This window comes from Mustela lutreola, chromosome 17 (assembly GCF_030435805.1).
Source record: "Mustela lutreola isolate mMusLut2 chromosome 17, mMusLut2.pri, whole genome shotgun sequence".
NCBI lineage: Eukaryota > Metazoa > Chordata > Mammalia > Carnivora > Mustelidae > Mustela > Mustela lutreola.
The window spans coordinates 20,320,465-20,348,331 of NC_081306.1; the positions used below are offsets into that span (position 1 = coordinate 20,320,465).

The 27,867-nt window shown below is 52.0% G+C and overlaps 1 protein-coding gene and 1 long non-coding RNA gene across 9 annotated transcripts in view; both read left to right on the forward strand.

Moving 5' to 3' along the window:
• Positions 1-53: 53 nt before the first annotated feature.
• LOC131819871 (uncharacterized) lies at positions 54-4,228 on the forward strand. 2 transcript variants are annotated; one of them, XR_009349369.1, is made up of 3 exons: positions 54-805; positions 2,983-3,795; positions 3,994-4,228. It is a non-coding gene; the product is annotated as an uncharacterized LOC131819871 (long non-coding RNA). The 2 variants fall into 2 exon arrangements; XR_009349370.1 differs by having other exon boundaries at positions 3,643-3,795.
• A 2,634-nt stretch (positions 4,229-6,862) lies between these two features.
• TFAP4 (transcription factor AP-4) overlaps positions 6,863-27,867 on the forward strand; it is a 34,747-nt gene continuing 13,742 nt past the window's right edge. Inside the window, exons 1-5 of one of the 7 annotated variants that reach the window (XM_059154321.1) lie at positions 6,863-6,959; positions 10,580-10,683; positions 12,948-13,143; positions 22,101-22,273; positions 25,154-25,279. In XM_059154321.1, the coding sequence (XP_059010304.1) occupies positions 22,227-22,273; positions 25,154-25,279 (173 nt within the window). In that variant the 5' untranslated portion in view covers positions 6,863-6,959; positions 10,580-10,683; positions 12,948-13,143; positions 22,101-22,226. Of the gene's footprint in view, positions 6,960-10,579; positions 10,684-12,865; positions 13,144-22,100; positions 22,274-23,670; positions 23,894-25,153; positions 25,280-27,867 lie in introns of those variants that run through there. The other 6 variants (XM_059154323.1, XM_059154326.1, XM_059154324.1 and 3 more) reach the window with 6 other exon arrangements.

Genomic DNA, 27,867 nt, shown 5'->3' on the forward strand with positions numbered 1-27,867 from the left:
GGGGCGGGGGGGGGGAGGGATGTCCCGCCCTTGGGGAAGCCGGGGGAGGGGGCAGGCGCGCCGTTGACCGGAGGGAGGGCGAGCGGGCCCAGAGGAAAAGCCCCTAAGACCGGGAAGATGGAGGAGGTCGCTGCGGCCGAGGGGGCGGGGGCCCCTCGCCTCCCTCCCGCGGGGTCACCTTGGCCAGGCCCCCCGCGGCCCCGGGCTGCGGGGAGGGCGGCAGGAATGCCTCTCCGCAGGCCCTGATTTCTCCGCCCAACCCAGTTCCAGGAACGCGCGGGCAGCGCCGGGCGGGCAGAGGCCCCAGCTTCGGATTCGGGGAGGCGCAAGCCAGGGTTCGAGGCTGAGATCAGACCCTCCCTCCATGTCCCGGGTTGGTCCCCGCCCGTGGAATTAGGACGAGGTCCGGCCGGGATCAGTCCGGCCTTCCGATCGGCCCCAGGCTTGGTCCCAGGAGCTGGGACAACCTGCGTGCGTCCCCAGCCTGAACTCCGCCGGGGTCCTTGGTCTCACCCGGACCCTCCGCTCCCGGCGCGGCGCCCAAGGTTAGGAGGTGGAAGGAGTGGATGCCGGCGCGAGCTAAAGCCCAGCACCCGCATAAACTGTCTTTTCCTGAAGCTTATCCCGGACTCGCGTTCTTGAGTGTGTCTTGTTTGGGCCAGTCTGGAGCCCCTGCCCAGTTATCTTCTCGCTGCTCTGCTGTCGGGTCGCAATCTTGGTTCAAAAACAGTCCTCCTGCTATTGGCCAGCCCTGCCGCCTCACGGTTGGCCTTGAGTCCAGGAGAGGAAAAGCATCTTCTTGTAGGTGAGGCATCTGACTCCCCCTGTAACTTTGTCGTCTTGTGTGCATTTGATGCCGCTGTCCCTGGCAGAGCAGAGGCCTGTGGGTCTCCTGGCACAGTTCTTGGCACATAGTAGGTGCTCAAGGCATTGCACGACGGACACAGGACAGGTGCTCATTACATGTTAAGCCAATGTACATGTTGCATAAATGGACACAGAATTCCTGCTCTTAAATTGTTGCATGGACGCACAGTAGATGCTTATTATATTTTGGGCAAATGGATACATGGTTGGTGCTTATCATGGTGGAATGAATAGCCACAGACTAGGTACTCATGACTTACATGAATACACCAGAGTAGGTGCTCGTGAACTTGTTGGGCGATACACGAAAGACATGTAGGTCTGGAAAGGAGCGATTTGGAGGTGACCTCTCCTGCCCCCATCCCGCCCCGACTTCCCTCCTGTGGATAATGTGGAGTGAGACCAGGTTAAACATTAGCCGGCAGATGGGCCTGGGGGCAGGCCAGCTTTGGGACCTAGCACCTTCTAGGAGGGGGCTGCTAAGGGCCGACTCTCCGGGTCCCGGCGGTGTGTGGGGCGGGGCGGGGCTGAGGGCCGCAGAGCGCCACCTCCCGGCTTCTGGAATCTCGACGATTCAGCCTGTAAGCGCGGCCCTGCGGCTGGAGGCAAAGCGTTGTTAAACCTCCGTAGGTCCGCCTCCAGCCCTGGGGGAATCTAGGTATACTGAAAAAAGGTGTGCAAGGGGCTACTTTTATCTGTTAATAGTGCTCATGGCGTGCCTGCAGGGTGCCAGGCAGTGCGCGACAGTGGAAACGAGAGTGAACAACCCCAGCTGCCCTCGCTTCGTGGGTCTTACAATCAGTCCAGTGGGACCTGAAATCAGTAACCAGATAAGTCCAACAACCTCCGTGCCATGAGGGACACTGGACCATAAGAAACCTTTACAGGGCTGCCTCGGTGGCTCAGTGGTTAAGCTTCTGCCCTCAGATAATGATCTCAGGTCCTGGGATAGAGCCCCAAATCGGGCTCTCTGCTCAGCAGGGAGCTTGCTTCTTGCCCTCTCTCTGCCTGCTTCTTTGCCTACTTGTGATCTCTCTGTCAAATGAATAAATAAAATCTTTAAAAAAGGGGGGGGGGAACCTTTACAGTTGGAGGGCCTTTCTCATTGTTTTTCTTCACACACTTGTTTTCAAGGACCAGCAGGTTGCTCCCAGGTGAGAACTCTGTGTTGGGATTCCCAGCTTGGGATGATGACTAGTATCTCCTTTCTAAGGTTGTTGTAAAGATGAAATGAGATACATTCTTTTTAAAAAAGATTTTATTTATTTATTTGAGAGAGACAGAGAGCACAAGCAGGAGGAGCAGAGGGCAAGGCACAGGGAGAGGGAAAAGCAGACTCCCCACTGAGCAGGGTAAGAGGGGAGGGTATGTGCTGCTGAGCAGGAAACCCTACCTGAGCGGGAGGAGGGGGCTTGATCCCAGGATCTGGAGATCCAAACCTGAGTTGAAGTCAGATGCTTAAGGGACTGAGCTACCCAGGTACCCCAAATGAAGTACATTCTTAACACCTACTAGCCATCACTACCTGGTGTCCACAATTCCAGGACCCAGATGGACTCCCTTAGCTGCAGATAAACCCCTAAATTTAGCTTTTGTAAACCTAGCAAGAGTGAGGAACTATATAATCTTGCTGGAGTTGACCCAACCAGAAACCCACAGTTCTCAGCCAGACCAGTTCTTTATACCAGAATTTGTTTTCTTTCTTTCTTTCTTTCTTTCTTTCTTTCTTTCTTTCTTTCTTTCTTTCTTTTTTTAAAGATTTTATTTATTTATCAGAGAGAGAGAGGGGGAGAGAGCAAGCACAGGCAGACAGAATGGCAGGCAGAGGTAGAGGGAGAAGCAGGCTCCGTGCCGAGCAAGGAGCCCGATGTGGGCTGGGATCATGACCTGAGCCGGAGGCAGCTGCTTAACCAACTGAGCCACCCAGGTGTCCCTCTTTTTTTTTTTTTTTTTTAAAGTAGGCTCCATGCCCACGATGGGGCTTGAACTCACCACTTGGAGATCAAGTCACATATTCCACCAAGTGAGCCAGCCAGGCACCCCTGATGCTGTACTTTTATTATATTCACAATAATAACCCTGAGGGTGAGTCCTATTATTATTCCTCTTTTACAGAGAAGGAAACTGAGGCACAGAGAAGTAAGTTGGCCAAGGTCTTAGAAGCTAGTGAGATGCGTAAGCTAGATTGCAGTCTCAGTTGATCTGATTCCAAAGTTTGTGTTATAACCCACTGGGGTGGGGGTTCAGAACATCTGAGAGCGCCAGGCTCCAAAGGGTTTTTTGTTTGTTTGTTTGTTTGCGTTGTGCTTTTCTGGGAGGCAGCATACCAGGCAGGCCAGGCTTGGCTTCCTCCTTCTTAGCAAAAGGTGGGTAAGGAGGGATGTCTTCCTTCCTACCATTACCCTGGGTTTCCTCCCTCTAAGAGTCCTTACTCTCAGCTCCCACACTTTGGTACCTGCTCCCCTCTCTTGTGTTATGGAAGGTCTTACCTACAAGACTGTAAGTTTCCAAGTTCCCCAAAGAGTAGAACACAAGACAGTTTGTCACACCCCCCTCCAGGGTCCTGCCCAGTCCTGCCCAGTGCCTGTCACGTAGTAAATATTTCATAAATATTACTGCATAAATATATCTGCTATGAATGTTTTCCCCCCCCATAGTCATATGTTGAAGCACTAACCACCCCTTCCCAATATTATACTATTTGTATATGGGCCCTTTGGTAGCTAATTGGGCTTAAATGAGGTCATGACAGTGGGGTCTCCATGATAGCATCAGTGCCCTTATAAGAAGAGAAAGAGCTCAGAACTTCCCTGCCTCCAGCCATGTGAGGACATGGCAAGAATGCAGCCATCTGCAAGCAAGGAAGAGAGTCCTCATCAGGAACAGAATCAGCCAGCACTTTGAACTTGGACTTCAGCCTCCAGAACTGTAAGAATTAATGTGTGTTGTTTAAGCTACCCAGTCTGTGGTATTTTGTTAATAGCAGCCCAAGCTAAGATAATTGCTGACAGATACATTTGGGGGGCTCAATCTGGTTCTCCTAAACCTTCAACAATAGACATTTATTTATTTATTTATATAGATTTACATCTTTATTTTTTAAGATTTTATTTATTTATTTGACAGAGAGAGAGCACAGCAGGGGCAGCTACAGAGGAAGAGAAAGAAGCAGACTCCCCACTGAGCAGGGAGCCTGATGTGGGGCTCGATCCCAGGACCCTGGGATCATGACCAGAGCCGAAAGCAGAGGCTTTAACCCACTGAGCCACCCAGGCGCCCCAGTACCCTGCGATCTTGACATGAGCTGAAGGCAGTTGCTTAACTGACAGAGCCACCCAGGCGCCCTAGCAATAAACACTTATTAAACATCTCCTAGGTTCCCATTCATTCAGTAGATATTTATTAAGCTTCTATTGTGTGTTTATTCATCAACATTCACTGAGGGCCTACTGTGTACACTGGGCTAGGCACTGCCATCCGTGTCTTTAAGGAAATCTCTCGGTCTGGTGGGGACCCCTCCTCTGTTATCACTCAGAGGGGGCACAAGTCCCTCATTCACACACATGCACACTGCAAGGAGGGTGTCCTGCACAATATAGATGCTTAGTAAATGACTTGTCAATGCACAAGGCTGGGTCCAGAGAAACTCAGTGGTATAAGCACAGTTACTGTCTTTCCAGAGCCTTAATCTATTCAAGGCACTGAGAGTAAATAATACAAGACAGCATAAAGTGAGCCCAATGATCTACAATACAGATGTAGGAGAGACAACGGAACCGGAACCGGGATGGAGGAATGGCAGTAATCCCCACACTCCAGCCCTTGACCTTAGCCAAGCAATGGGATCTCTACATGCCTTAGTGTCCCTATCTGTGAAATGGTGATCATCATGTTTATTATGGGTTTGTGTGAGCCTCAGTGCAGAGAGCACAGGAGGGCTTCGAAAGAATGCAACAAATAGTAGCTATTGTTATTAAGGAAACCTGCAACCCACTGTGAGTGGGGGCCCAGGAACAAGGATGGAGTGACAGAGGGAGTGAGATCAGGGTGACTTATTAACCTTGAGCTGGGGCCTGGTGAGCTCTCTCCCGTTGGCTCTGGCTTGCTGTGCCTGTAGGGCTGGGGCTGACTCTGGGTGGGGTGTTTATTCTGGGAAGCAGCCCTGGCTGCTCCCTCACTCCCTGCTCCAGCGGGGAAGGAGGGCATCGAGTCAGAACTGAGTCCTGCGCTGGGCCTGGCAAGTGAGAGCCAGCCTACCTGTCCACGTGGCCGGCGCTGAGAATATCCAAGGGCCAGCTGAGTCATTCAGGTTCAGGACATGCTCTCCCCATAGGACTCACCCGACCCCCCAGGAATCCAGTGCTAGAGAACCTGAAATGCTCAGCTTTTGTAACTCTGGAGCTGAGCCCTGGATGTCAGCATGGAGGTGAGGCTCCCAGGGTGGGGCGGGTTGGGGCGTGAGGTGACATTGGAGGTGGGGATGTCCCTGTTGGTTTCTCAGGTCCTAGAAGAGCCCCTGAGCCCCTTCATCAGGTGGCTTCATGCACGTTCACCTGTACAGTCACACAAGCCTGGTACTTAAGCAGGGCCTAGGCTTGGCTGAATGTTGTCATCACCTTCTTAAAAAAAATTTTTTTTAAAATATATTTTATTTATTTATTTGACAGAGAGAGAGAGCACAAGCAGGCAGAGAGGCAGGCGGTGGGGTGGGGGAGCAGGCTCCCTGCAGAGCAGAGAGCCCGATGCCTGCCGATATGGGGGTAGGGGGTGGGGGGGTGTCGGGGGAGGGGGGGTTGCTGAGACCATGACATGAGCCAAAGGCAGAGGCTTTAACCCACAGAGCCACCTAGGCGCCCCACCTTCTTGAAATTCTTAATCATTTTGGAACACAGGGCCTCACATTTTCTTTTTGCACTGGATCGGGCAAATGTGTGTAGCCTGTCCTGCCTTCATGCTTTGCTTTCCCCCAGTGGTAGCTTTCCCTCAAATGGAATATTCTGATACATCCCTCAGCCACTCCCAGCCAGCTAGGAGGGCCTTAGGTAAGCCTGTTTCCTAAAAGACAGTGGGGGAGGTGGGGAGCGGGGGCACAGCTCCTGACCCCTCCTCCAACCCATTGGTACCAACCTTTCTGGAAAAGCTCAAGGCCAGCAGTGTGATAATGGGTACCTCCGTCACTCAACTTTTCTGAGCTTCTGGGCCTGGTAAATGTTGTACTTAACTTCAGTGGGACCGTTGAGAGGATTGAAAGAGGTAGTTGGTATAAAAGGCACAGTGCCTGGCACAGAATAAGCGGTCAATAAAATAGAACCATTATTTTGTTTTAAAAAGGAGTATTATTGGGGTGCCTGGCTGGCTAAGCCGTTAAGCGTCTGCCTTGGGCTCAGGTCATGATCCCGGGGTCTTGGGATCGAAATCGAGACCCGCATCGGGCTCCCTGCTGGTGCGGGGGGGAGCCTGCTTTTCCCTCTCTCACTCCCCTTGCCTGTGTTCCCTCTCTCCCCGTCTCTCTCTGTCAAATAAATAAGTTAAATTAAATTAAAATGACTGTTATTACTCCCGCTAAATTGGAGGAAAGGAGAAAGGGAAGGGTCTGCTGCATCCCAATGGACCTGTCACAGGAAGGAGGAGCCGCCCCTCTCCTGGCCCCGCCCCTTTGCCTTCCGAGGGAGGAGACCCCCCGCCCAGAGCAGAAACGAGGGGGCGGAGGAGCAGGAGCGACACATTTTTGAGTTGTGACCAAGTGGAAACTCCCTCCCGGAGGCGGAAGCCGGGGGCGCCCCACTGGGGCCCGAGCCTCCGCCGGGGAGGGATCCGCGGCCCGGGGGCGGGGCGTCGCGGGGATCCAGGCCCCGCCCCTCACCCGCCTTATGAATATGAATAACCGACCCCGGCGAGCGGAAGTGCGAGGCGGCCCCAGCCCAGTGGCCACGCCCCCCAGCCGCTGCCCCTCGCCCTGGGGGCGTACCCTACCCGATGACGCCCCGCCCCCCGCCCGCGCGGGGCCTCCTTCCGGCTGGCGCGCCCGGGACGTGACCTCGCGGGCGCGCGCCGGAGCCACCTTGGGGGAGGTGCCCGCGCCCCCTGCACAGGTAGGGCCACCCTTTGTCCCCGGCGCCGCCCCCTGGAGCCCGCGTCCCGTCGCCAGCCACGGCCGGCGGTCCCCCACACCCGCGCGCTCCTTCACCAGCCCCGGGTCGGGCTGGCTGCCCCCCGGACAGGGTCGGCCCCGGGGCCAGTCTCCCTAGATGGGACTCCTTCACGCGCTCCAGCGCTCGCACACGGGGGTGAGGGGCTGGAGGGCGGACAGTGCCGCATAAGCCCTGCCCTCAGGGGGCTTACGTTCCAGGGCGAGAGAGGCCCGCGGGGTGAACCAGTAGACAGCCTGGAGTGTCAGAGTGTGAAGGCGAGGACAAAAGCCGGGAAAGAGAAGAGCGTCTATTCGGCGGCTAGGGAGGGTCCCTCAGGAGAAGCCTGGGAACAAGCCGGTGCCTGGGGTTTGACGGGCCCCTGAAGCGGGGAGGGTAGGGGGTGGCTGGAATGGAGGGAGGGGAGAATGAAAAGGATGGAGTAATGATAGTAATGGGTCAGGTATTGATCAGGTACAGGGCAAAGTACAAGGTGCTTGATGCATATAATTTCCATCCAGCCTCCGGACAACGCAGACTGGACAGTACCATTGGCTGAGAGGTTAAATAGCTTGACCAAGGTCATGCAGCATTGGACCCCAAGAAGATTGATATCATTGCCTGAAACACACCCAGAAGACCCAGGGTGGGGTGACCTTGCCCCAGACAGGTCCTCTACCCTGGGCCTCAGTTTCCTCCCACAGTACTAAAGGGAAAGTGTGTATGGGGGCGGGGGGTGACTGACCTCCTGGAATGAAGGATGGGCAGACAGGGCCTTTTTTACCAATAATCATCCCCAAAGGCAGCCTGCTGGAGTGCATACCCAGCAGTAGGAGCCCTGAACCCCAGCCTGAATTCAGTGCACAAAACAAGGGTGCAGCAGGAGCCTTTGAGTATGTCTGTTCTCCCTGGAGCCTCTCATTGTCTGGGAAGCACTTGTCACCCCTCCAGGCTCTGGAGCAGGTACAGGTGGCTTCAGGGAGGGAGGGCGGAAGGCCCAGAGCCTGCTGCTTCTGGGAGTAGGGGGGAGGGGGGAGCCCAGAGTGGCTGAGTGCTCCCAAGCAGTAACAAAGGCAGTGCCAGGCAGGCAGGCTGTGTGCAACTGCAGGACTAGCAGAATCACTCAGCAGCCCCATGAGCCCGGAGCAATTAAAACATACACATAAAATCCTCCCAAGTCTGCCCCAGCAAGGGGATCTCTGACTGCTGCTGCCCAGACGGGTTGGGAAGGGGCCTCAGGGTTGCCAATCTGGGTTCTGCTGGCTGTGCTGACTCCTTCTGTGCTGTGGGAACAGGGGAAATGTATTTGTGCTCCTCTGAAGATCTGCCTGTGCCTCTAATCCTAAGAAGGCCTGTGGGTTTCCAGTGGGGGCAGGGATGGTGAATCTTATGCAATCCGTCCCTTCTGCCTGACACAACTCCCCGTCTTGCCCTTTGGGCTGTGGCAGGAAATGTGGCTCTGAGGTTAGGAGTGGAACCCAGCTTTCTGTGTTTGAGCCTCAGGTCAGCAGTCAATCAGAGGTCCTGGTGGCACTGGACCACAGGGGGCACTAACTGTGAGGTGCATTTCATAGAAGAGAAAAAGGCTCAGAGAGGTTAAGTGATTTGCTTGAGAGTGCACAGCTGTAAAGTAGCAGGAGATGGGATCCAAGTGCAAACTGTTCCAGCTCACAAGCCCTTTGGCTCAGGGAGTTGATTCATCCCAGCAGAGGGGATATACTTTTTTTTTTTTTTTTTTTTTAAGATTTATTTATTTATTTGACAGAGAGAGATTACAAGTAGGCAGAGAGGCAGGCAGAGAGAGAGAGGAGGAAGCAGGCTTCCTGCTGAGCAGAGAGCCCGATGCGGGACTCGATCCCAGGACCCTGAGATCATGACCTGAGCCGAAGGCAGCGGCTTAACCCACTGAGCCACCCAGGCACCCAGAGGGGATATACTTTTATTTGGCTTGGAGACACCCCCCCCCCCCCAATACAGATACTCTGTGGAGATGATGACCAAAGGAGACAGAGACACTTTCTGCTATTTCTGTAAACCTTTTTCCCTATTACACCGTCCTTGGGCCTTTTCCCCAGGCCTTTGGGTCTAGGCCAAATCAGTCAGTTCTTCCTCAGGGCGGGACTGGTATAGGTGAGTCCAGAGGCATTTTAGGACCCCTGAAAGGGTCATCCAGCCAGGGACTTCCTCCTTGTGAAGACTGGGGCTTTGGTCTTGGAGCTGGGCCCACAGGATAAATGAGTCCCCCTGGGCACCTCGGGCCCATTTGCACGGCCTGGCCTTGAACTAAGGGGACGGCTGGAGCTATGGCCACTGGCCAGGTGGGCTATGAGTATGGGGGTGCGCAGGTAGAGGGAGACGGGTCGTGAGACTTATGTGGATAGCATGCCAGAAGGAGAGGAGATTCGGTCCCCTCAAGTAAGCCCTGTGGGCCAGGGCTGGTGAACAGTCACTCTCTGAGCATTGTTTCATACTGAGTTGGTCCCTCCCTCCCTGCAGACTCATTGCCTCTCTGGCAATATTCTAAGTCTTAGAGCCCCAGCAGGCTCTCACACTGGGCTTGCTGGCCCAGCAAGTCTGGGGCAGAGCCCAGGGGTCTGCGTGTTTAAGAGGTGGTCCTCTAACTCAACCTGGAAAACTACTGTGCTGGACCTCCCAGCCAGGCAGCCAGGAGAAACCCCTTCCGGAGCTTTCTAGCAGAACGGAGCCTGGTGTGTGTAATTGTTTTCCATGACTGGATTTAAACGCATTCCAGTCTCCTTTGGAGCCCTGTCATCAGCTGAGCTTCTCCCCTGTTTAAAATAAATGATGGAATCTCCATCGATAGCCCTGTCTCCAGCCCTCCGCTGCCAAGTTTCCCAGAAGAGCAGTCCGCCCTACATCCCCCACTTACTTCTGAGCTCCTTGTTCTGTCCTGAGCTGCCCCTCAACCAGTTCTTGGCACAGAGACCTCTCAGCTGCTTCTCCAGCAGCCGGTGGTTCTGCGCACCTCCTCAGCCCTCTACGGTCTATACCGTCTTCCTGTCTGCCTGTGGCCCCTGAAAACAGGTGTTCCTTAAGTTTCCCTCCTTAGGCCATCTATTCCCTTTGATGAAGAGGCAGAAGTGAGGGGGCCGCCCATCTCTGTTTGGGAGAATCCCTGGTATTTTTGCTCAGCCTCTGGGCTGTGCCAGGCTAATTTTTATAGGGCCTAACTTGATGTCCCCCCTAGGCCAACCCATTGCAGCTCTTCTTGATAGACGCTTTGATTTGAGGGGAATCCCTTCACACCTGTCACCCTAAGGTGGTCCTGCAGGTGTGGGTTCTGCGCGGCTCTGTCCCGAGGCCGCACACCCTCATGGAGGAACAGAGCACCTGCCATTAAGGGAGTCAGGTCAGGAGCCAGGCTTCCCCACCAGGAACCTCTGACTTCTTTAAGCTCTCCTTGATAAAAGGATAGGTATCCTCCCGTCTATCTGCTCACTGACCCAAGTTGCCAGTTGGTGTTGGTTCGGGTGTCCCGGGCATGTAGCCTCAGGGTCTCCCTACCTCTTTCTTGCATGTTAAACTTCTTCTTTTTTTTTTTTTTAACTATTTTTTTTTTAAAGGAGGTTCCACTCCCAGTGTGGGCTTTGAACTCAAGACCCTGAGATCAAGAGTTGCATGCTCTACCAACTGAGCCAGATGGGCGCCCCTCTCCTGCATGTCTAAGGTCAGCTTTCGCAGCATCTCATGCCTATCCTGCATTAAGGGTCGCTGGACTCCGCAGTAGCTTGCACCCTTTGCTGAGAGCCCAACACTGTACCCAGGAGCCTCCACTGAAGGGGAAAGTCCCCCTCTGGGCCAGGTCATCTGTCACCTGCTCAGGGATGGCCCGGTATTCTTGTTAGGGGCCATGCAGCATTGGGTCAGTGTCCCTGACCAGAGTTGGGTTGTTGGTTCAGATCCCTGCTTTTGGCCTCACCAGCCTTATGACCCAACAGACTCCTTGAGCTTGAAGCTGGCAATCATCCTGCCTCGTAAGGCTCTTGTGAATATGGGTGTTACATGACCTCGTCTGTAAGAATCCTTGGCACATAATAGTGCCTGGTCTATATTATCACATTTAATCCTCAAAACCAGGTGTATGGTCAGGTATATGGTCCCTGTTAGGCCTATTTTGTAATGGGGAAAGCCAAGTGATTCACCCAAGGGCACACAGCTATAAAAGAGCAGAAGTAGGATTCTGGTGTGAACCATTTCATTTCAGAACTGGAGCTTCTAACCCCTGAGCCCCCACATCAGTTCTCTTTCTCCATCTTCTATCCATTCATTCATTCATTCATTCACTCACCACATATTTGTGGCATGCCCAGAGCTTACATTTCAGTGGGGGCACAGATAGAAAGAGATGTATAGGAACTCCTGTGGGAACTTCCGTGTGGCCTCTTTTCTTCCCTGTCTGCCCTGGGGTCGTAAACCAGGACCCTCCTCCCACCTCCCCGCTTTTCCTTGTACCTGAAACCCTCAAGTGGTAGACTGAATTAGACTGGATGTAGGTTTGATCCTTGTGACATGGATCATAGCAGGACCTGATGGAGGGTTTGAAGGGACTGGGGACCTGGGGTTACCTTGAGCCACATGGCAGGCTTGGTTCCTGAACTGCAAGCCAAACCCTGGGTGAGATAGCACTTTTCAGCCATAAGGATGGCTGTAACAAAAAAAAAAAAAAAAAAAAAAAGAAAGAAAGAAAAAGAAAAAGAGGGGCAGTAATAAGTATTGGGGAGGCTAGGGAGGAATTGGAGCCCTCACACTGTGCTGGTGGCAATGTCAGATGACAGAGCTGCTTTGAAACGGTCTGGCAGCATCTCAACCTAGAGACACCATCTGACCCAGCACTTACACTCCTAAGTATCTGCCCAAGAGACGTGAAAACACAGGTCCATGCGAAAACCTGTACAGGGATGCTCTCGGCAGCATCACAGCAGCCAAAAGGAGGAGACAACCCAGATGTCCATCAGCTGAAGATGAAGTAAATAAAAACCTGGTCCATCCGTACAGTGGAGTGTTCCTGGACACAAAAAGGAACGAAGCACTGATGCCTGTTACCACACGGACGAACCTTGGAAATGTGTTGAGTGCAAGAAGCCTGAACAAAAGGCCACGTGCTTTATGGTACCATTGATTCGAAGCATCCCACATTGGCAGATCCTTAGAGGCAGAAGGCACCTGAGTAGTAGGACTGGGGATGGGGGATGGGGGGGGCTCGGGAGGAACAGGAAATGCTAATGGGGACTGGGTGTCTTGGGGTGTTGAAAATGTTCTGAATTGATTAGACACAATATGGTGAAGATCCTGGAAACTGTTGGATTGTATGCTTTAAGATGGTAGCCTGCTACGTGGTTGGGGTTCTCTGGGCACTGCCCTGGTTCTAGGGAAATGATGGTGGAGACGTGCTCTGTAGAGATTTCAGGCTCAGCTTATGAGTCATCCCTGAGAGAGGCCCCCACCCCGGTAACCGCCCCCCCCACCCGCCCCCTGTCACTGGTTGTCTGTCTCAGCCCTTCTGTCTTTCCTTTATGGCTCTTCCCACCCTTGGGACTGTTTGCTCTCGCTGGACTGAGCGCCCTGATACCAGGCGCTGGTTGGCATCGTGTTTGGTTGTCCCACAGTAGGTGCTCAGGCACCTGCTGAGTGGAGGGACCCCACTATGCTGCTCACAGTGCTGGGAGGTCCCGGCCGGGGTCTGCGCTCGCTGCAGGAGAGAGAGTCCGAAGAGCAGATCAGGGTGTCTCCCGGCCCCAGTGGCTTTCTTTGTCTCTCTGTTGCAGTTCCAGGAGAATGTCTCTGGAAAGGAAGCCCAACGCCCCCGGCTGGCTGGGAAGAGGCAAAAAGGGGGAGGGGAGTGGGAGTGGGGGCCAGGCGGGCCTGGGGAGGAAGTCTGCAGCCTCAGGCTGCCGAGGGTGTGGCGTCTGTGTTTGCACCTTTGGAATGCAGCTGATTCACTCTGGGGGGAGCCCTGTGCAGCCGCTGCTGCCGCCTTGGATCTGACATCTGGAGGCTGAATTCCAGAAGGAGAGAGCCAGATTCCTGCAAGCAGATGCCAACTTTGAAGGTCAAACTAAGCGGTGGAGCTGCTTTAGGAGGAGGCCCAGAGCGTCCAACACTGCCCCACCCCAGGATTCTGGAAGAGGTGAGACCCAGCCCCGAAAGGACCAGATCCTCTGTGTGAACAGCCTGGGGCAGGGAGGCGAGAGATCTGCACTTAGACGTGGTTTCAGAGACCAGTCAGTGAACAGTTCCTGTAACTGCGTGGGCCAAGGGCCTAGCTAGTCCGACACTCTGCTATGGCACCAGGACCGTGGCCTCCCTCTCCTGGCCCAGTGTCCTCTGTGTTGCTCTGCTTTCCCGTCAGTGCTTCCGGAAGCCTGAGAACTCCCAGCTTGCCTCTCCTCAGGGCTCCAGCAAGCCCCTTGGCTTCTCAGGTCCCAGCTCATCTTATGCTGAGGGACAAGCCTAGCTCAGGAGATTGCCCCAGTACAGGGCCAGCACCCCTAGAACCACATGGAGAAAGTGGGAGTGACGGAGTCCCCCAAAGGAGCCAATGCCAGCTGGTGGGCAGAAACGGACCACACCCCCAATCTGCTAAGCTTCCTATGCAGGACCAGCTTCTGGGACACTGTTCAGCTTTTTTTTTTTTAAGATTTTATTTATTTCTGGGGCGCCTGGGTGGCTCAGTCATTGAGTGTCTGCCTTCGGCTCAGGTCATGATCCCAGGGTCCGGGATCGAGCCCCGCATCAGGCTGCCTACTCACCGAGGCGCCTGCTTCTCCCTTTCCCACTCTCCCTGCTTGTGTTTCCTCTCTCTCTCTGTCAAATAAATAAATAAGTTCTTTAAAAAAAAAAAAGATTTTATTTATTTCTCAGAGTGAGCACAGGCAGACAAAGCGGCAGGTAGAGGGAGAAATAGGCTTCCCACTGAACAAGGAGTCTGATGCGGGACTTGATCCCAGGATGCTGGGATCATGACCTGAGCCCAAGGCAGCCGCTTAACAAACTGAGCCACCCAGACGTCCCTGTGCTCAGCTTTATGGCCTTAACCTACTGGGTGTCCTGCTGGCTAATTTCCTTAAGCTTTCAGAAGCTCATTTTCTTCATCTTTGAAATCTCTCAGGATTCTTTTAAGGATTGAATGAGACAGTGTGTGCAAATCCCTTGGGACCTTCCTGGCCCAGAGGAGACACAATGCTTACTAGTTCCCTTTCTCTTCCCTTTACATAGGTTCTAGGTTATTCTGTCTGGATATGTGTGGTCTGAAAGGGCCATGCATCTCGTGTGTGTGTGTGTGTGTGTGTGTGTGTGTGTGTATATATATATATATATATATATACACTCACAGCAGGCATGGCCCTTTCCCTTCTGCAAGGCTTTTGTACTATCTGGTGTGTGTGTGTGTGTGTGTGTGTGTGTGTGTGTGTGTATATATATATATATATGTATATATATATATATACACTCACAGCAGGCATGGCCCTTTCCCTTCTGCAAGGCTTTTGTACTATCTGGCTTCTCCCCGGACAGGGTTGGGGACTACACAGGGTACACAGGGGAGAGGCAGGAGGGACAGGAGATGGGTGGGAAGAGAAGCCTATGTGGTGCCTCACCTGTGGGTCTACAGGCTCAGGCCAGCCTCCGGAGTCCCTCTGTGGGCCTTCAGCTCCTCCTGGGGCTGGAGGAAGGCCTGGGTTCTGAGGAGTAGCTGCTTCTGTCCCTCAGTGCCACATTAGCTGTGTGTCTGGCCCAGACTTGCTGATCTTGTATATTCTCTCACCTGTGGAACTTGGAAGTCTGGACCTTCTGGGAGGGCACAGAGCAGACCTACTGCAAGCTTTTTGTTCCTATTTGTGAACTGAAGCAAAGCACCTCCCATAACCTGCTTGGGGCACACAGAGAGCTAGGGTGGCCATGCCCCCCTCCCCCCGGGCTCTGTACCCTCTACACCTCGCAGAAGCCTTTCCTGCCAGCCTTGTGCCCCTGGGTTATTCTCCCCACGGCCTTGCATTCAGTAGCTCTGTGCAGAGCTGACATGGCAGTCAGGGGCTCCCACCATTGGTCACTTTCGTGTGTCCTGTGCCATTAGCCTGACTCTGTCACTTGTCCCAGGTTGCCAGGACTGCTCTGCCCAGTTCTCTTCTGGGTGTTGAGCTTGTGAAAGTATGTTCATCTCTTTCATCACAGGACAGACTCTCTGAAGTTGAAGGATGTATTAACGAGAGCTGCATTTTCTGAGCTCTTTCCAAGTGCTTTTTAAAAATTGAGATATAGGGGCGCCTGGGTGGCTCTGTTGGTTAAGCGTCTGACTCTTGATCTCAGCTCGGGTCTTGATCCCAGGATGGTGAGTTCAGGCCTCCATGTCTGGGTATTAAAACAAATAATTAATAAAAATTGAGTTATTGGGGTGCCTGGGTGGCTTAGTGAGTTAAAGCCTCTGCCTTCGGCTCAGGTCATGATCTCAGGATCCTGGGATCGAGCCCCACCTGGGGCTCTCTGCTTGGCGGGGAGCCTGCTTCCTCCTCTCTCTCTGCCTGCCTCTCTGCCTACTTGTGATCTCCGTCTGTCAAATGGAGAAATAAAATATTAAAAAAAAAATAAAAATTGAGATATCATTCACATGCCATAAAATTCACCCTTTTAAAGTGTACAACCCGGTGGGTTTTAGTACCTTCAGAGTGCTGCATCCGTTGTCATCTTCTAATTCCCGAACATTTTCATCATCCCAGAAAGAAACCCCTGCAGGGTCACCAGTTGCAACGAATGCACGGCTCACTTGGAGGGTGGGGACAATGGGACAGGCTGGGCATGTGTGTGTGGGAGGGGGGCAGAAATCTTTGTACCTTCTGCTCCATACGGCTATGAACTTTGAACGCCTCTAGAAAAATACAATTGATTAAAAACAAAAACAAAACAAAGATAAAAAGAAACCCTCACTCCATTAGCAGTCCCTGCCCCTTCCTCTCTCCCTCAGCAACCATCAGCCTGCTTTCTGTCCCTGTGGACTTGCCTGTTCTGGACATTTCATATTCTGTGGCCTTACGTGTCTGGCTTCTCTCACTGAGCGTCGTGTCTTCATGGTTCCCCCGTGCCGTGGCAGGTGTCAGCGCTTTGTTCCTTTCTGTGGCTGGATACTTGTTTATTGTTGCTTTGGCTAGATTGGAATTTGTTCATTCCTTCATCCGTCCGTGGACATTTGGGCTGTTTCTACCCTTTGTGAATAACGCGGCTATGAACGTGCATGTGCAGTTTTTTTGAAGAAGGATTTTTGTTTTGTTTGAAAGATTATATTTATTTGGCACAGAGATCACAAGTAGGCCGAGAGGCTGGCAGAGAGAGAGGGGGTAGCAAGCTCCCTGCTGAGCAGAGAGCCTGTTGTGGGGCTTGATCCCAGGACCCTGAGATCATGACCTGAGCCGAAGGCAGAGGCTCAACCCACTGAGCCACCCAGGCATCCCTAGAAGGAGGTTTTCAGGGGCGCCTGGGTGGCTTGGTTGGTCAAGCCTCTGCTTCTTGGTTTCCATGCAGGTTGTGATCTTAGGGTTGTGAGGTCAAGTCCTGTCTCAGGCTCCATGCTCAACAGTGCCTGCTTAGGATTCTCCCTCCCTCTGCCCCACCCCGAGTGTGCTGGCTCTCTCTAAATAAATAAATAAATTACTAAAAAAGAAAAAAAGAAGGTTTTCAATCTAAGTGCTTTTTTTTTTTTTTTTAAAGATTTATTTATTTATTTGTTTGACAGAGAGAGATCACAGTAGGAGAGAGGAAGGGAAGAGATCACAGAGAGAGAGGAAGGGAAGCAGGCCCCCTGCCGAGCAGAGAGCCCGATGTGGGACTCTATCCCAGGACCCTGAGATCATGACCTGAGCCGAAGGCAGCGGCCTAACCCACTGAGCCACCCAGGCTCCCCAGTGCTTTTTTTTTTTTTAAAGATTTTATTTTCATTTATTTGACAGAGATCACAAGTAGACAGAGAGGCTGGCAGAGAGAGAGGGGGAAACAGGCTCCCTGCAGAACAGAGTCCCATGTGCAGTCCATCCCAGGACCCTGAGATCATGACCCGAGCCGAAGGCGGAGGCTTCACTAACTGAGCCACCTAGGCACCCCCAGTCCAAGTGCTTTTGGACAAACACCTCCTGTAATCCTCACAGAAACCCTGAACGTTGATGCTGGTGTGCTCTAACTTGGGCCGATCAGGAAATAAGCTCAGAGAGGAGAGTCAAGGTCATGCTGCTGGAAGCGGAGGGATTCTCTGGCTCCTGGTCACCAGGCAGGCTCCCGTGATGCCTGCTGGAGGTGTTTCCATCCAGTTTTAGCAGAGCCTTGCTGAGCACTGCCTCATAGTAAATGCTGCAGCGGCACTCCGTCATGTGGCCAGCAGCAGTACCCTTGCTCTGGGGATGCACCTGGAGTTATAGGAGGACCCTCCTGCCACAGATTCATCCCCAGATCTGGGACCAGACATTTCCCGTGTCCTCTGGATGCTGCTGTCAGCCTATATCACCTTGCTTTCCTGGGGATCCCAGGGCTGCCCTTCTTGGATTTGGCCCATAGACCCAGGTTCACTTGCTGGTGAACTTCGCTTTTTCACCTTCCTAAGCAGCATGGTGGCTAAGGGTGCCAGTTAAACAAGCCCAGGTTCAAGTCTGCTCTGGCTGCGTGGCTTCGAGTGAGTTTCTTAACCTCTCTGAGCCTCTGCTCTTTGGCAGCGGTGGTCATAATTCTACCTGTGAATCCAGTGGTGTGGTGGATGAGAGGGCAAGAGAAGGGAGATGAGGAGCTCACTCGGTGCCCAGCACGCATGCATGCATCTCTCACACAGTGACCCGTCTCTGGTTGGTCCTCACTATGAAGGCAGCCTGGCAGCCAGCCCAGGGACAGGGCAGGGAGCTTTGTGTGTCTCCCTGCCCTGGAGCTGTGGGAGGCTCCTATGACTCAGTTCTGCTCAAGGAGGGGGACGTCAAGGCCAGGCCTCTGAGGTCGGGACCCCAAAGAACCTTCCATTCTCTCTAGTCTGCCCTCTGTCCGGCTCCCCACCTGGTGCTCGGGGAAGCTGGGCGGGGCCCAGTGCATTCTCTGCTGGTTGCTTGGGTACGGCCCTTGGGCCCCTTCCCCTGATTTGCAGCACAGACTGACAGACTGGCTGCCGCCTGGCCCATGGGCCTGGATACTGGCTGTGACCCTTGGAGTGCCCAGCCCTGGGCACAAGGCAGGAAGGCAGCCATCCTGAGGCAGGAGTGGAGCCTTAGGGTCCTGCCAGGGAAACAGTCTCTTCTCCCCGATGCTGAGACTCTGCCTGTCCCAGCCCTGCCCCTCTCCTCCCTTCTCACATTGCAGCTTCTGCTGCTGCTGCTGCTGCTGCTGCTGCTGCTGCTGAGAGGCCACTGCACCAGACAGAAGTTAACCCCCGGTGTGCTGGTGCTGGCGGCGGCTTGGCCAGAAATGAATGACAGGGGCTCAAGGTCCAGAGGTGCTGAGGAAGGAGAAAGCCCACCTGACACCAGCCCCTTTGCTCCAGCCTGGATCCCCCCTGGGGTGCTTCTCTCTTCTCCTTCCTCCCTGTCTACCCAAACTTGAATCCACAGCCTTTTCTGATCCCCAGGAGTTGTTTCTTACTTTGGCTGTCTGGGCACAGCCAAAGTCTGTCTGACCACAGAATGTGGGTTCTATCTCACCATGTACTTGACCTTGTCATTTCACGTAGACCGTGGTTTCCCCCACCCCCCCATCCTTCCCCACACCCAGGCTGGCTCCTTTCTTGCACTTGGCCTTGCCTTTGCTGTCCAGGACCCTGCCACCAGTAGCAGGTGCCAGCATGGGAGCCACTCTGGGGGCAGGAGCATGGGCAACTGGGAGGAGCCTGACCCTGACTAGAGGGGATGATCTTGGGCAAGTCCCTAGGGTATCCCAGAACTTTGGGTGCCAGAGTGAGGGCTTAACAGAATGGGAGTAAAGCTGCCAGGGCAGCAGCTGGCCTGTGGAGACGCAGGCCATGGATGCACGCAGACACACGTGCCTCTGGGTATGCTGGGGCTCCAAGCCCACGCCTCCCCAGGGAGACCCACTCCTGCAGCCTCTCCAATCAGAGAAGACCTCTGTCCCTTCCCAGCTTGGCCAGTTCCCACCCATCCTTTTCTATCCTCAAATGGGACTTGAAGTCCAGCTTTCCCTCCCCATCTCTGTCACTCCTTCAGAGGAGAGCTGACGTTGCAGACAAACAGTGGACACCCTCCCCGAGTCCAATAGTGTTCCTAGTTGTCCTCTTCCAGTCGTCCTATGCTTTGTACCTTCCCCCTGAATCCCAAATACTCCCTCCTGGATTTTTTTTTTTTAAGATTTTATTTATTTTATTTGACAGAGAGAGAGATCACAAGTAGGCAGAGAGGCAGGCAGAGACAGAGGGGGAAGCAGGCTCCCTGCTGAGCAGAGAGCCGGATGGATGCGGGCCTCAATCCCAGGACACTGAGATCATGACCTGAGCTGAAGGCAGCAGCTTAATCCACTGAGCTACCCAGGCGCCCTCCCTCCTGGATTTTTGTGTGCCTTTGCTCAAACTTTGCCCACTCCCTTAGTTTTTGGGCTGACTTGCTCTCATTTCTTTTCTTTTCTTTTCTTTCTTTCTTTCTTTTTTTTTTTTTAGATTGATTTATTTAAGGGGGGGGCGTGATGGTAGAGGGAGAGCAACAAAGAAAATCCCAAGCAGATTCCCTACTGAGTGCAGAGCCCAGCCGATTGGGACTTGATGTGGGTCTCGACATAGGCTCTACCCAAAACTTGATCCCACAACCCGAGATCATGACATGAGCTGAAATCAGGAGTCAGACACTTAACTGTGCCACCCAGGTGCCTCCTGACTTGCTCTCATTTTAATGTTGACTAGATGCCCTGAGACTCTGTCCCCACTTCCCCTTGAATTCCCTTGTGGAAAGGGCCTGGGCCAGGTGTCAGGTCCCACATTTCTCCAGGGGAAAATCTCCTAACAGAAGGAGGTGAAGGTTTCCCATGGAGTATGAGGTTAGGAGCTGGGTGCTGACCAAGTCCAGGACAGGGCACAATGATGGAGTGTGAGCAGGGGTGAGGGCAGGGGGCCGCCGCAGTAGGCTGAAGTGTCAGGCCTGGAGACACTGGGAAAAGGACCAGAGATGGGGATGGGGTGCATATCAGAAGTGGAGGTCCACTGCCCTTTTCAAGGGCTTGCTTCTGAGCAAAGTGAAACAGATTAAGCAGGAAGAAGGAAGCAGGCATCAGGAGGCCAGGGCCTTAGGGCATGTAGACAAGCCAGATGCCCCCCAGATCTGTAGAACCTTGAGGGTGTGGGAGGCAGGTGGTCAGCCCCTCCACCCCAGTACCTACCTTGGGTTCCCAAATGTGTTCACACCAGCCTTAAACACAAAGCATCGTGTGTGCCAGGCGCCCTCTAGTGGTTGGGGGACCCTAGCCTCTTTGGCTCAGAGATCTCTCCCTGTCTGGGCAAGTAAAGGGGACCTGGGCACTGGGAATATTGGCCTTTGTTCCAGACCCCAGAAGGGCCATCTGACTCTTATTCTGCCTTCCTGGGAGTGTTCAAGATCCTCTCCCTTGCAGGAGCATTTGTTTCTATGGGACCTCATTCCAGCTCCAACAGCTGGAACCCCTGCCACCTCCTCAACCAGCAGGCTGGGGTCCCCATATACACTAGTGCACGCTGGGGCTCAAAAGGCCATTTGGGGGGCACCTGGGTGGCTCAGTGGGTTAAAGCCTCTGCCTTCGGCTCAGGTCATGATCCCAGGGTCCTGGGATCGAGCTCCGCATTGGGCTCTCTGCTCCGCAGGGAGCCTGCTTCCTCCCCTCTCTCTCTCTCTCTCTCTCTGCCTGCCTCTCTGCCTACTTGTGATCTCTGTCTGTCGAATAAATAAATAAAATCTTAAAAAAAAAAAAAAAAAAAGGCCATTTGGTACATCTCCCAGGTCCTGGCCTACTTGTGTGGAGGAAGAAGCCTTAAATTACAGCCATTCAGGCCCCATCTCTGGTTCTCTGTATGTCCTTAGGGAAATCCCTTAACTTTCTTGGCACCTCCCGCATGTTTCCCGTCTATGGCAGCTGGGTTCTCATAAGACCCCTAGTGATGTTTGTCCTCCAGTCTTCCGCTCCTGTTGAGCGTGGGTGGGACCTGTGCATGCGGTGTAACTCCTGTGATTAGCTTATGTGAGATGGCACACTTGACCCTAAAGTAGACAGATTAATCAGTGAGCCCTTAAAAGCAGGGAGTTGGGGCACCTGGGTGACTCAGTTGGGTCAGGATCCCAGGGTCCTGGGATCGAGCCCCATATCGGGCTCCCTGCTTAGTGGGAAGCCTGCTTCTCCCTCCCCCTCTCACTCACCCTGCTTGTGTTCCCTCTGTCGCTCTGTCTCTCTGTCAAATAAATAAACAAAATCTTTTTAAAAAAATAATTTAGGGGCGCCTGGGTGGCTCAGTGGGTTAAGCCTCTGCCTTCAGCTCGGGTCATGATCTCAGGGTCCTGGGATCAAGCCCTGCATCGGGGGGGTCTCTGCTCAGCAGGGAGCCTGCGTCCCTTCCTCTCTGTCTGCCTCTCTGCCTACTTGTGATCTCAGTCTGTCAAATAAATAAATAAAATCTTAAAAAATAATAATAATTTTAAAAAAATAAAAAAATAATAATTTAAAAAAAGGAAGTTTTCTCTGGTTGCCCATAGAAGAGGAAGTTAGAAACTCAAAGCGAGAAAAGGGATGGCATGAGGGACAGTCTCTGTTGCTCAGATGAGGGGGCCAGAGGGCAAGGGCCTGAGGATGGCTTCTAGGAGCTGAGCCTTGTCCCTGGCCAATAGCTAGTAAGACAATAGGAACCTCAATCCTAGAGCTGAGAGGAACTGAATTCTGCCCACAACCCGTGAGCTTGGAAGAGGATCAGAGCCCCAAATGAGATCATAGCCCTGGCCCACACCTGGATTTCAGCTGGTGACACCTGAGAACCCAGTCATGCCTTACCTGGCCTTCTGACCTCTGGAACTGAGTGATGATAAATGGGTGCCTTTTTTTTTTTAAGATTTTTATTTTTAATTTATTATTATTATTTTTTAAAGATTTTACTTATTTATTTGACAGAGAAATCACAAGTATGCGAAGAGGCAGGCAGAGAAAGAGAGGGGGAAGCAAGCTCCCTGCTGAGCAGAGAGCCCCACTTGTGACTTGATCCCAGGACTGTGGCATCATGACCTGAGCTGAAGGAAGATGCTTAACCAACTGAACCACCCAAGTGCCGCTTTCTCTGCTCGGTGGCGAGCCTGCTTCTCCTCTGCCTCTGCTGCTCCCCCTGCTTGTGCACATTCTCTCTCTCTCTCTCTGACAAATGAATAGATAAATCTTAAAAAAAAAATGTGTACAATTGGGTGGTTTTTAGTATATTCACAGAGTTGTGGAATCATTGCCTCAATCAATTTTAGGATATTTTCATCAGCCCAAGATCTCTCCCCTACCCATTAGCTAGCAGTCCCCATTCCTTCCTGCTCCCAGCCCCTGGCAACCACTCGTTTGCCACCTGTTTCTGGATTTGACTATATTAGATATTTAACTTAATGGAATTGTATACCCTGAGTCCTTCTGTGACTGCCTTCTCTCACTAAACACCAGGTTCCAGGCTCCATCCAGGTGGTGGCACATATTGGTACTTTGCTCCCCCCCCCTTTTTTTTAAGGTTTTATTTATTTATTTGACAGAGAGATCATAAGTAGGCAGAGAGGCAGGCAGAGAGAGGAGGTAGCAGGCTCCCTACTGAGCAGAGAGCCCAATGCGGGGCTCCATCCCAGGACCCTGGGATCAGGACCTGAGCCGAAGGCGGAGGTTTAACCCACTGAGCCACCCAGGCGCCCCTCCTTTTTTTTTTTTTAAGATTTTATTTATTTATTTGACAGAGAGAGATCACAAGTAGGCAGAGAGGCAGGCAGAGAGAGAGAGGAGGAAACAGGCTCCCTGCTGAGCAGAGAGCCGGATGTGGGACTCGATCCCAGGACCCTGAGATCATGACCTGAGCCGAAGGCAGCGGCTTAACCCACTGAGCCACCCAGGTGCCCCTCCTTTTTTTTTTTTTTTTTTTTTAATATATATTTTTAATTTTTCATTTTATTTTATTTATTTAAGGAGAGGGAGAGAGAGGGGCCCCTGGGTGGTTGATTAAGTGTCTGCTTTTGGCTCAGGTCATGATCCCAGGGGTCCTGGGATTGAGTCTCGCATCAGACTCCCTGCTCAGTAGGGGGTCTGCTTCTTCCTCACCCTCTGCCCCTCCTCCCTTCTTGTGTCCTCTCTATCCAATAAATAAATAAAACCTTTTTAAAAATGTGGGGGAGGGGCGCCTGGGTGCCTCAGTAGGTTAAGCCTCTGCCCTGGGTTGGGTCATGATCTCAGGGTCCTGGGATTAAGCCCTGCATTGGGCTCTCTGCTCAGCAGGGAGCCTGCTTCCCCCCCAACCTTCTCTGCCTACTTGTGATCTCTCTCTGTTGGTCAAATAAATAAATAAAATGTTTTTAAAAATTTTAAAAAGGGTAGACAGAATTAAAAAAAAAGATTTTATTTATTTGTTTGGCAGAGAGAATGATCACTAGTAGGCAGAGAGGCAGGCAGAGAGGGAGGAAGCAGGCCCCCTGCTGAGCAGAGAACCCAATGTGATGCTCTATCCCAGGACCCTGAAATCATGACATGAGCCGAAGGCAGAGGCTTTAACCCACCAAGCCACCCAGGTGCCCCTGGCAGAGAGAATCTTAAGCAGGCTCACCCCCAGTGTGGAGCCCGACACAGGGCTTGATCCCATCACCCTGAGATGATGACTTGAAATGAAAACAAGAGTTAGAGGCTGAAATGACTGAGCCACCCAGGGGCCCCAGTACTTTGTTCCTTTTTATTGGGTAAGTAATACCTATTGGATGCATACCACATTTTTTTGATTCATTTATCCTTAAAGCCTGTCGATGACTCTCTTTCACTCTTCCTACCTGGAATTTGGGGATAGGGTTGGGGGAAGGGCAGCAGTGGGGAAGAAGGGAGCTGGATGGACTCCTATTTGACAGTATAGAGGAAGGAGGGCCCATATTCTGAGGCCATACTGTGGTCCCAGCTCTTTTCCCCGGGGTCAAGCTAGTCCCCTCCCCATGTCTACTTTCCAGAGCAGTGTCTGCCCGGGGTCTGCAGCCAGAATCCAGCTTCAGGGGGCCAGCTGTGTGTCAGCTACATAGATGACAGTCGGCATTTCTAAAAACAGATTGACTAACACAGGGCAGTTAACTGCTCTCAGTCTTTACAGAGGACCTCCCCTCCCATGCCATACACTTCAGAGGGCAAATGGTCTGCAGGCTGAGTGTCAAACCCCCTGGCCCTACGTGCAGGCATCTACCATAAAGCCCAGCAAAGAACTTTACAATACACCTGTACTTTTCACCTGTGGCAGGTTTTAGCAGGAAGGGAGAAGAGCTAGGCCCCTCCTTTGTCCCTCCCTTGCACACCACCACCAAACCCTGTCATTCTTCTCTGGCCTGCTCTGCTCATGGCAGCCTGGCATCAGCGGTAATAATTACTGCTTACTAATGCTCCGACATGCCAGGTGAATCACAGACTTCTTGCAACAGCCTGTAAGCCGGGTGCGGTAGGGCATCTGTTCCCGGTGAGGAAGCTTTCCCGTGGTCCCCTAATACCTGAAGCTGGGGTTCAGGCAGAACCTGGATTCTGAACCATACCATATAGCTTCTGGTCCTTTTTGGAACTCTGATGTCCAGAAAGCAGGGAGTATGTGTGTGTAGACAGAGACAAGGTCTAAGGACTTTGGCTGTTGAGGTGTCCCAGATGCCAAGCAAAAAAGAACAAAAAGGTCACATACAGCGAAGACAGAAAACAGAGCTCCTTGGAGGTCACCAGTGATGCAAGAGTAGTTTTCTTTCTTTTCTTTTCTTTCTTTCTTTCTTTTTTAAAATTTATTTTTGCAAGGGTAGTTTTCATGGAGTTGGGGGGTGGGCAGGAGAGAAAGGGAGATTGAACAAAACACCCACTTACGGAGTTCTGCTGTAAAGAACAGCAGGGAGAGTGGTAGCTGGAAGGGGTGGAGGGTTGTGGGTGTTTTGTTTTGTTTTGTTTTTTAAATGGGAATAACACAGCTTGTTCTTCGTGATGGAAAGGATCCAAGAGAGGGCGGGCAGTGAGGATGCGGGAGCAACATCTCTGAATGAGACTCACGGAGGGGTCGTCCCTGCAAGGACAGAGCGTGGACGTTCACCCAGACATGGGCGGATGGTGGATGACAGGTACAGAGAGGAAGGCAGAAGCAGCAAGAGGCGCTTGTGGGATTTTTCCTCAAGGTTGGTCCCATTTTCTCAGAGAAACAGGACCTGAAGTCTTGCACCTGAGTGAGAAGGTGGGGGAGATGATGAAGGTCTTGAAGAGAGAGGAAAAGATGGGAGGAAAAACAGACCAGGGCAATAGGAGTTTCCACTGTGGGATGTGAAAATAAGATCAGTCAGCTAGATTGTGGGATTTCCTTTACTCCGGCTGTTCCTCTAGTGGGGAGGGTCAGGGTAAGGCAGGCAGGAGGGTTAGATATGCAAGGGAAGGATTATATTGATGGGTGTGAATTCTAAGCTGGGTAATGAGGGAAGTGAGACAATAAAGGGTCAAGCCTTTGGCAGTATCAGTGGGGTCAAGGGAACTAGAGCCCACAGGTCAAATCCAGCTCCCTGGCAATTTTTTCTTTTATTGTGGTAAAATGTACATAGCATAAAGTTTGCTGTTGTCACCATTTTGAAGTGTACAATTCCAGGGGCGCCTGGCTGGCTCAGTTGGTGGAATATGTGACTTTTGATCTTGGGGTCATGAGTTCAAGCCCCACATTGGGTGTCAAGCCTACTTAAAATAAATGAAAATGAAATATGTTTAAAAGTGTACAACTCAGTGGTATTAATTACATTTGCGATGTTGTGCAACCATCACTGTTTCCAAAATTTTCCATCACCCCAAACAGAAACAGAATATTCATTAAGCAATAACTCCCATCCCCCCCCACCCCCCACCCCGCCACATGCACCCCGTCAGTAACCTCTGCTCTACTTTCTGTCTCGGCTGAATTTGCCTATCTTAGGTATTTCATGCCAGTGGAATCATACAATATGTGATCTTTTGTATTCTGGCTTCTTTTACTTACCATGTTTTCAAGGTTCATCTGTACTGTAGTATATATTAACACTTCATTCCTTTTTAAGGTTAAATAATATTCCATTGTATGGATAGATCACATTCTGTTCACCCACTCATCACTTGAGGGACAGTGGGTGCTTTGCATTTTTGGGCTGCTGTGAGTGCTGCTGCTGTGAACACTGGTGTACAATTACCTGTTGGAGTCCCTGTTTTCATTCTTTTGGGTATATACTTAAGAGTGGAACTGCTGGGGCTTATGACAGCCTCTGTCAGGTTTTGTATGGCCTCTGAGCTAAGAATGGTATGGTCCCCTCAAGGTGTTGACATCCTAATTGGTAGAATCTGTAAGTTACCTTATGTGGCAAAAGGGGCTTTGAAGATACAACTAAGGCAAGGATCTTGAGATGGGAAAATTATTCTGGATTATCTGGGTGGGCCAAAGGTCATCATAAAAGAGGCAGAGTAGGCAGAGTCGGAGGAGGAGATACAGTAATAGAAGAAGAGGTTGGAGTGAGCCACTAGAGTGGGGTCACAGTCAAGAAACATGGGAAGGGGCGCCTGGGTGGCTCAGTCACTGGGCATCTGCGTTTGGCTCGGGTCATGATCCAGAGTCCTGGGATCAAGCCCTGCATTGGGCTCCCTTCTTGCGGCCTCTTCATTCCCCGTTTGTGTTCCTTCTCTCACTATGTCTCTCTCTGTCAAATAAATACATAAAATCTTAAAAAAAAAAAAAAAAAAAAGCAGTCTCTAGAAGCTGGAAAAGGTAAGGAAAGGAGTCTCCCCTAGAGCTTTCAGAAGGAATGCAGCACTGCTGACAACAGGATTTTATTTTATTTATTTATTTTTTAAAAAGATTTTATTTATTTATTTTGACAGAGATCATAGGTAGGCAGAGAGAGAGGAAGGGAGGCAGGCTCCCTGCTGAGCAGAGAGCCTGATGCAGGGCTTGATCCCAGGATCCTGGGACCATGACCTGAGCCGAAGGCAGAGGCCTAACCCACTGAGCCACCCAGGTGTCCCCAGGATTATGTTTTTAAAATTTATTTATTTTTAAAGATTTTATTCACTTATTTGCCAGAGAGAGAGCACAGGCAGGGGGAGTAGCAGGCAGAGAGAGGAGGAGCTGACCACAGAGCGAGGAGCCCCAAGTGGGGCTTGATCCCAGGACCCTGGGATCATGACCAGAGCTCAGGGCAGCCACTTAACCTGACTAAGCCACCCAGGCACCCCAGGATTTAATTTTTTTATAAATGTTAAACTATATTAAAAAATATTTTATTATTTGTCAGAGAGAGAGAGAGACAGCACGTGCTCGCACAAGCAGGGGGAGCGGCAGGCAGAGGGAGAAGCAGGCTCACTTGGAGCAGGACCCTGGGATCATGACCTGAGCAGAAGTCAGACGCTTAACCGACTGAGCCACCCAGGCATCCCCAACAGCAGGGTTTTAGTCAAATATAACCCTTTTGGACTTCTGACCTCCAGAGAATACATTTGTATTGGTTTAAGCCAGGAACTTGGTGTTAATTTGTTACAGTAGCAATGGGAAAGTATTACATGCCCTTTACAGAAAAAGTTTGCTGACCCTAATTTAGAGCAGGAAGGTGACGGAGAGAATCGGTTTTGCAGGGGGTTTTGCAGGGGGCACAGTGTACCGATTTTGGGAGTCCTGGGAATGGGGACAGCCTGGAGTTTGAGGAAGTCT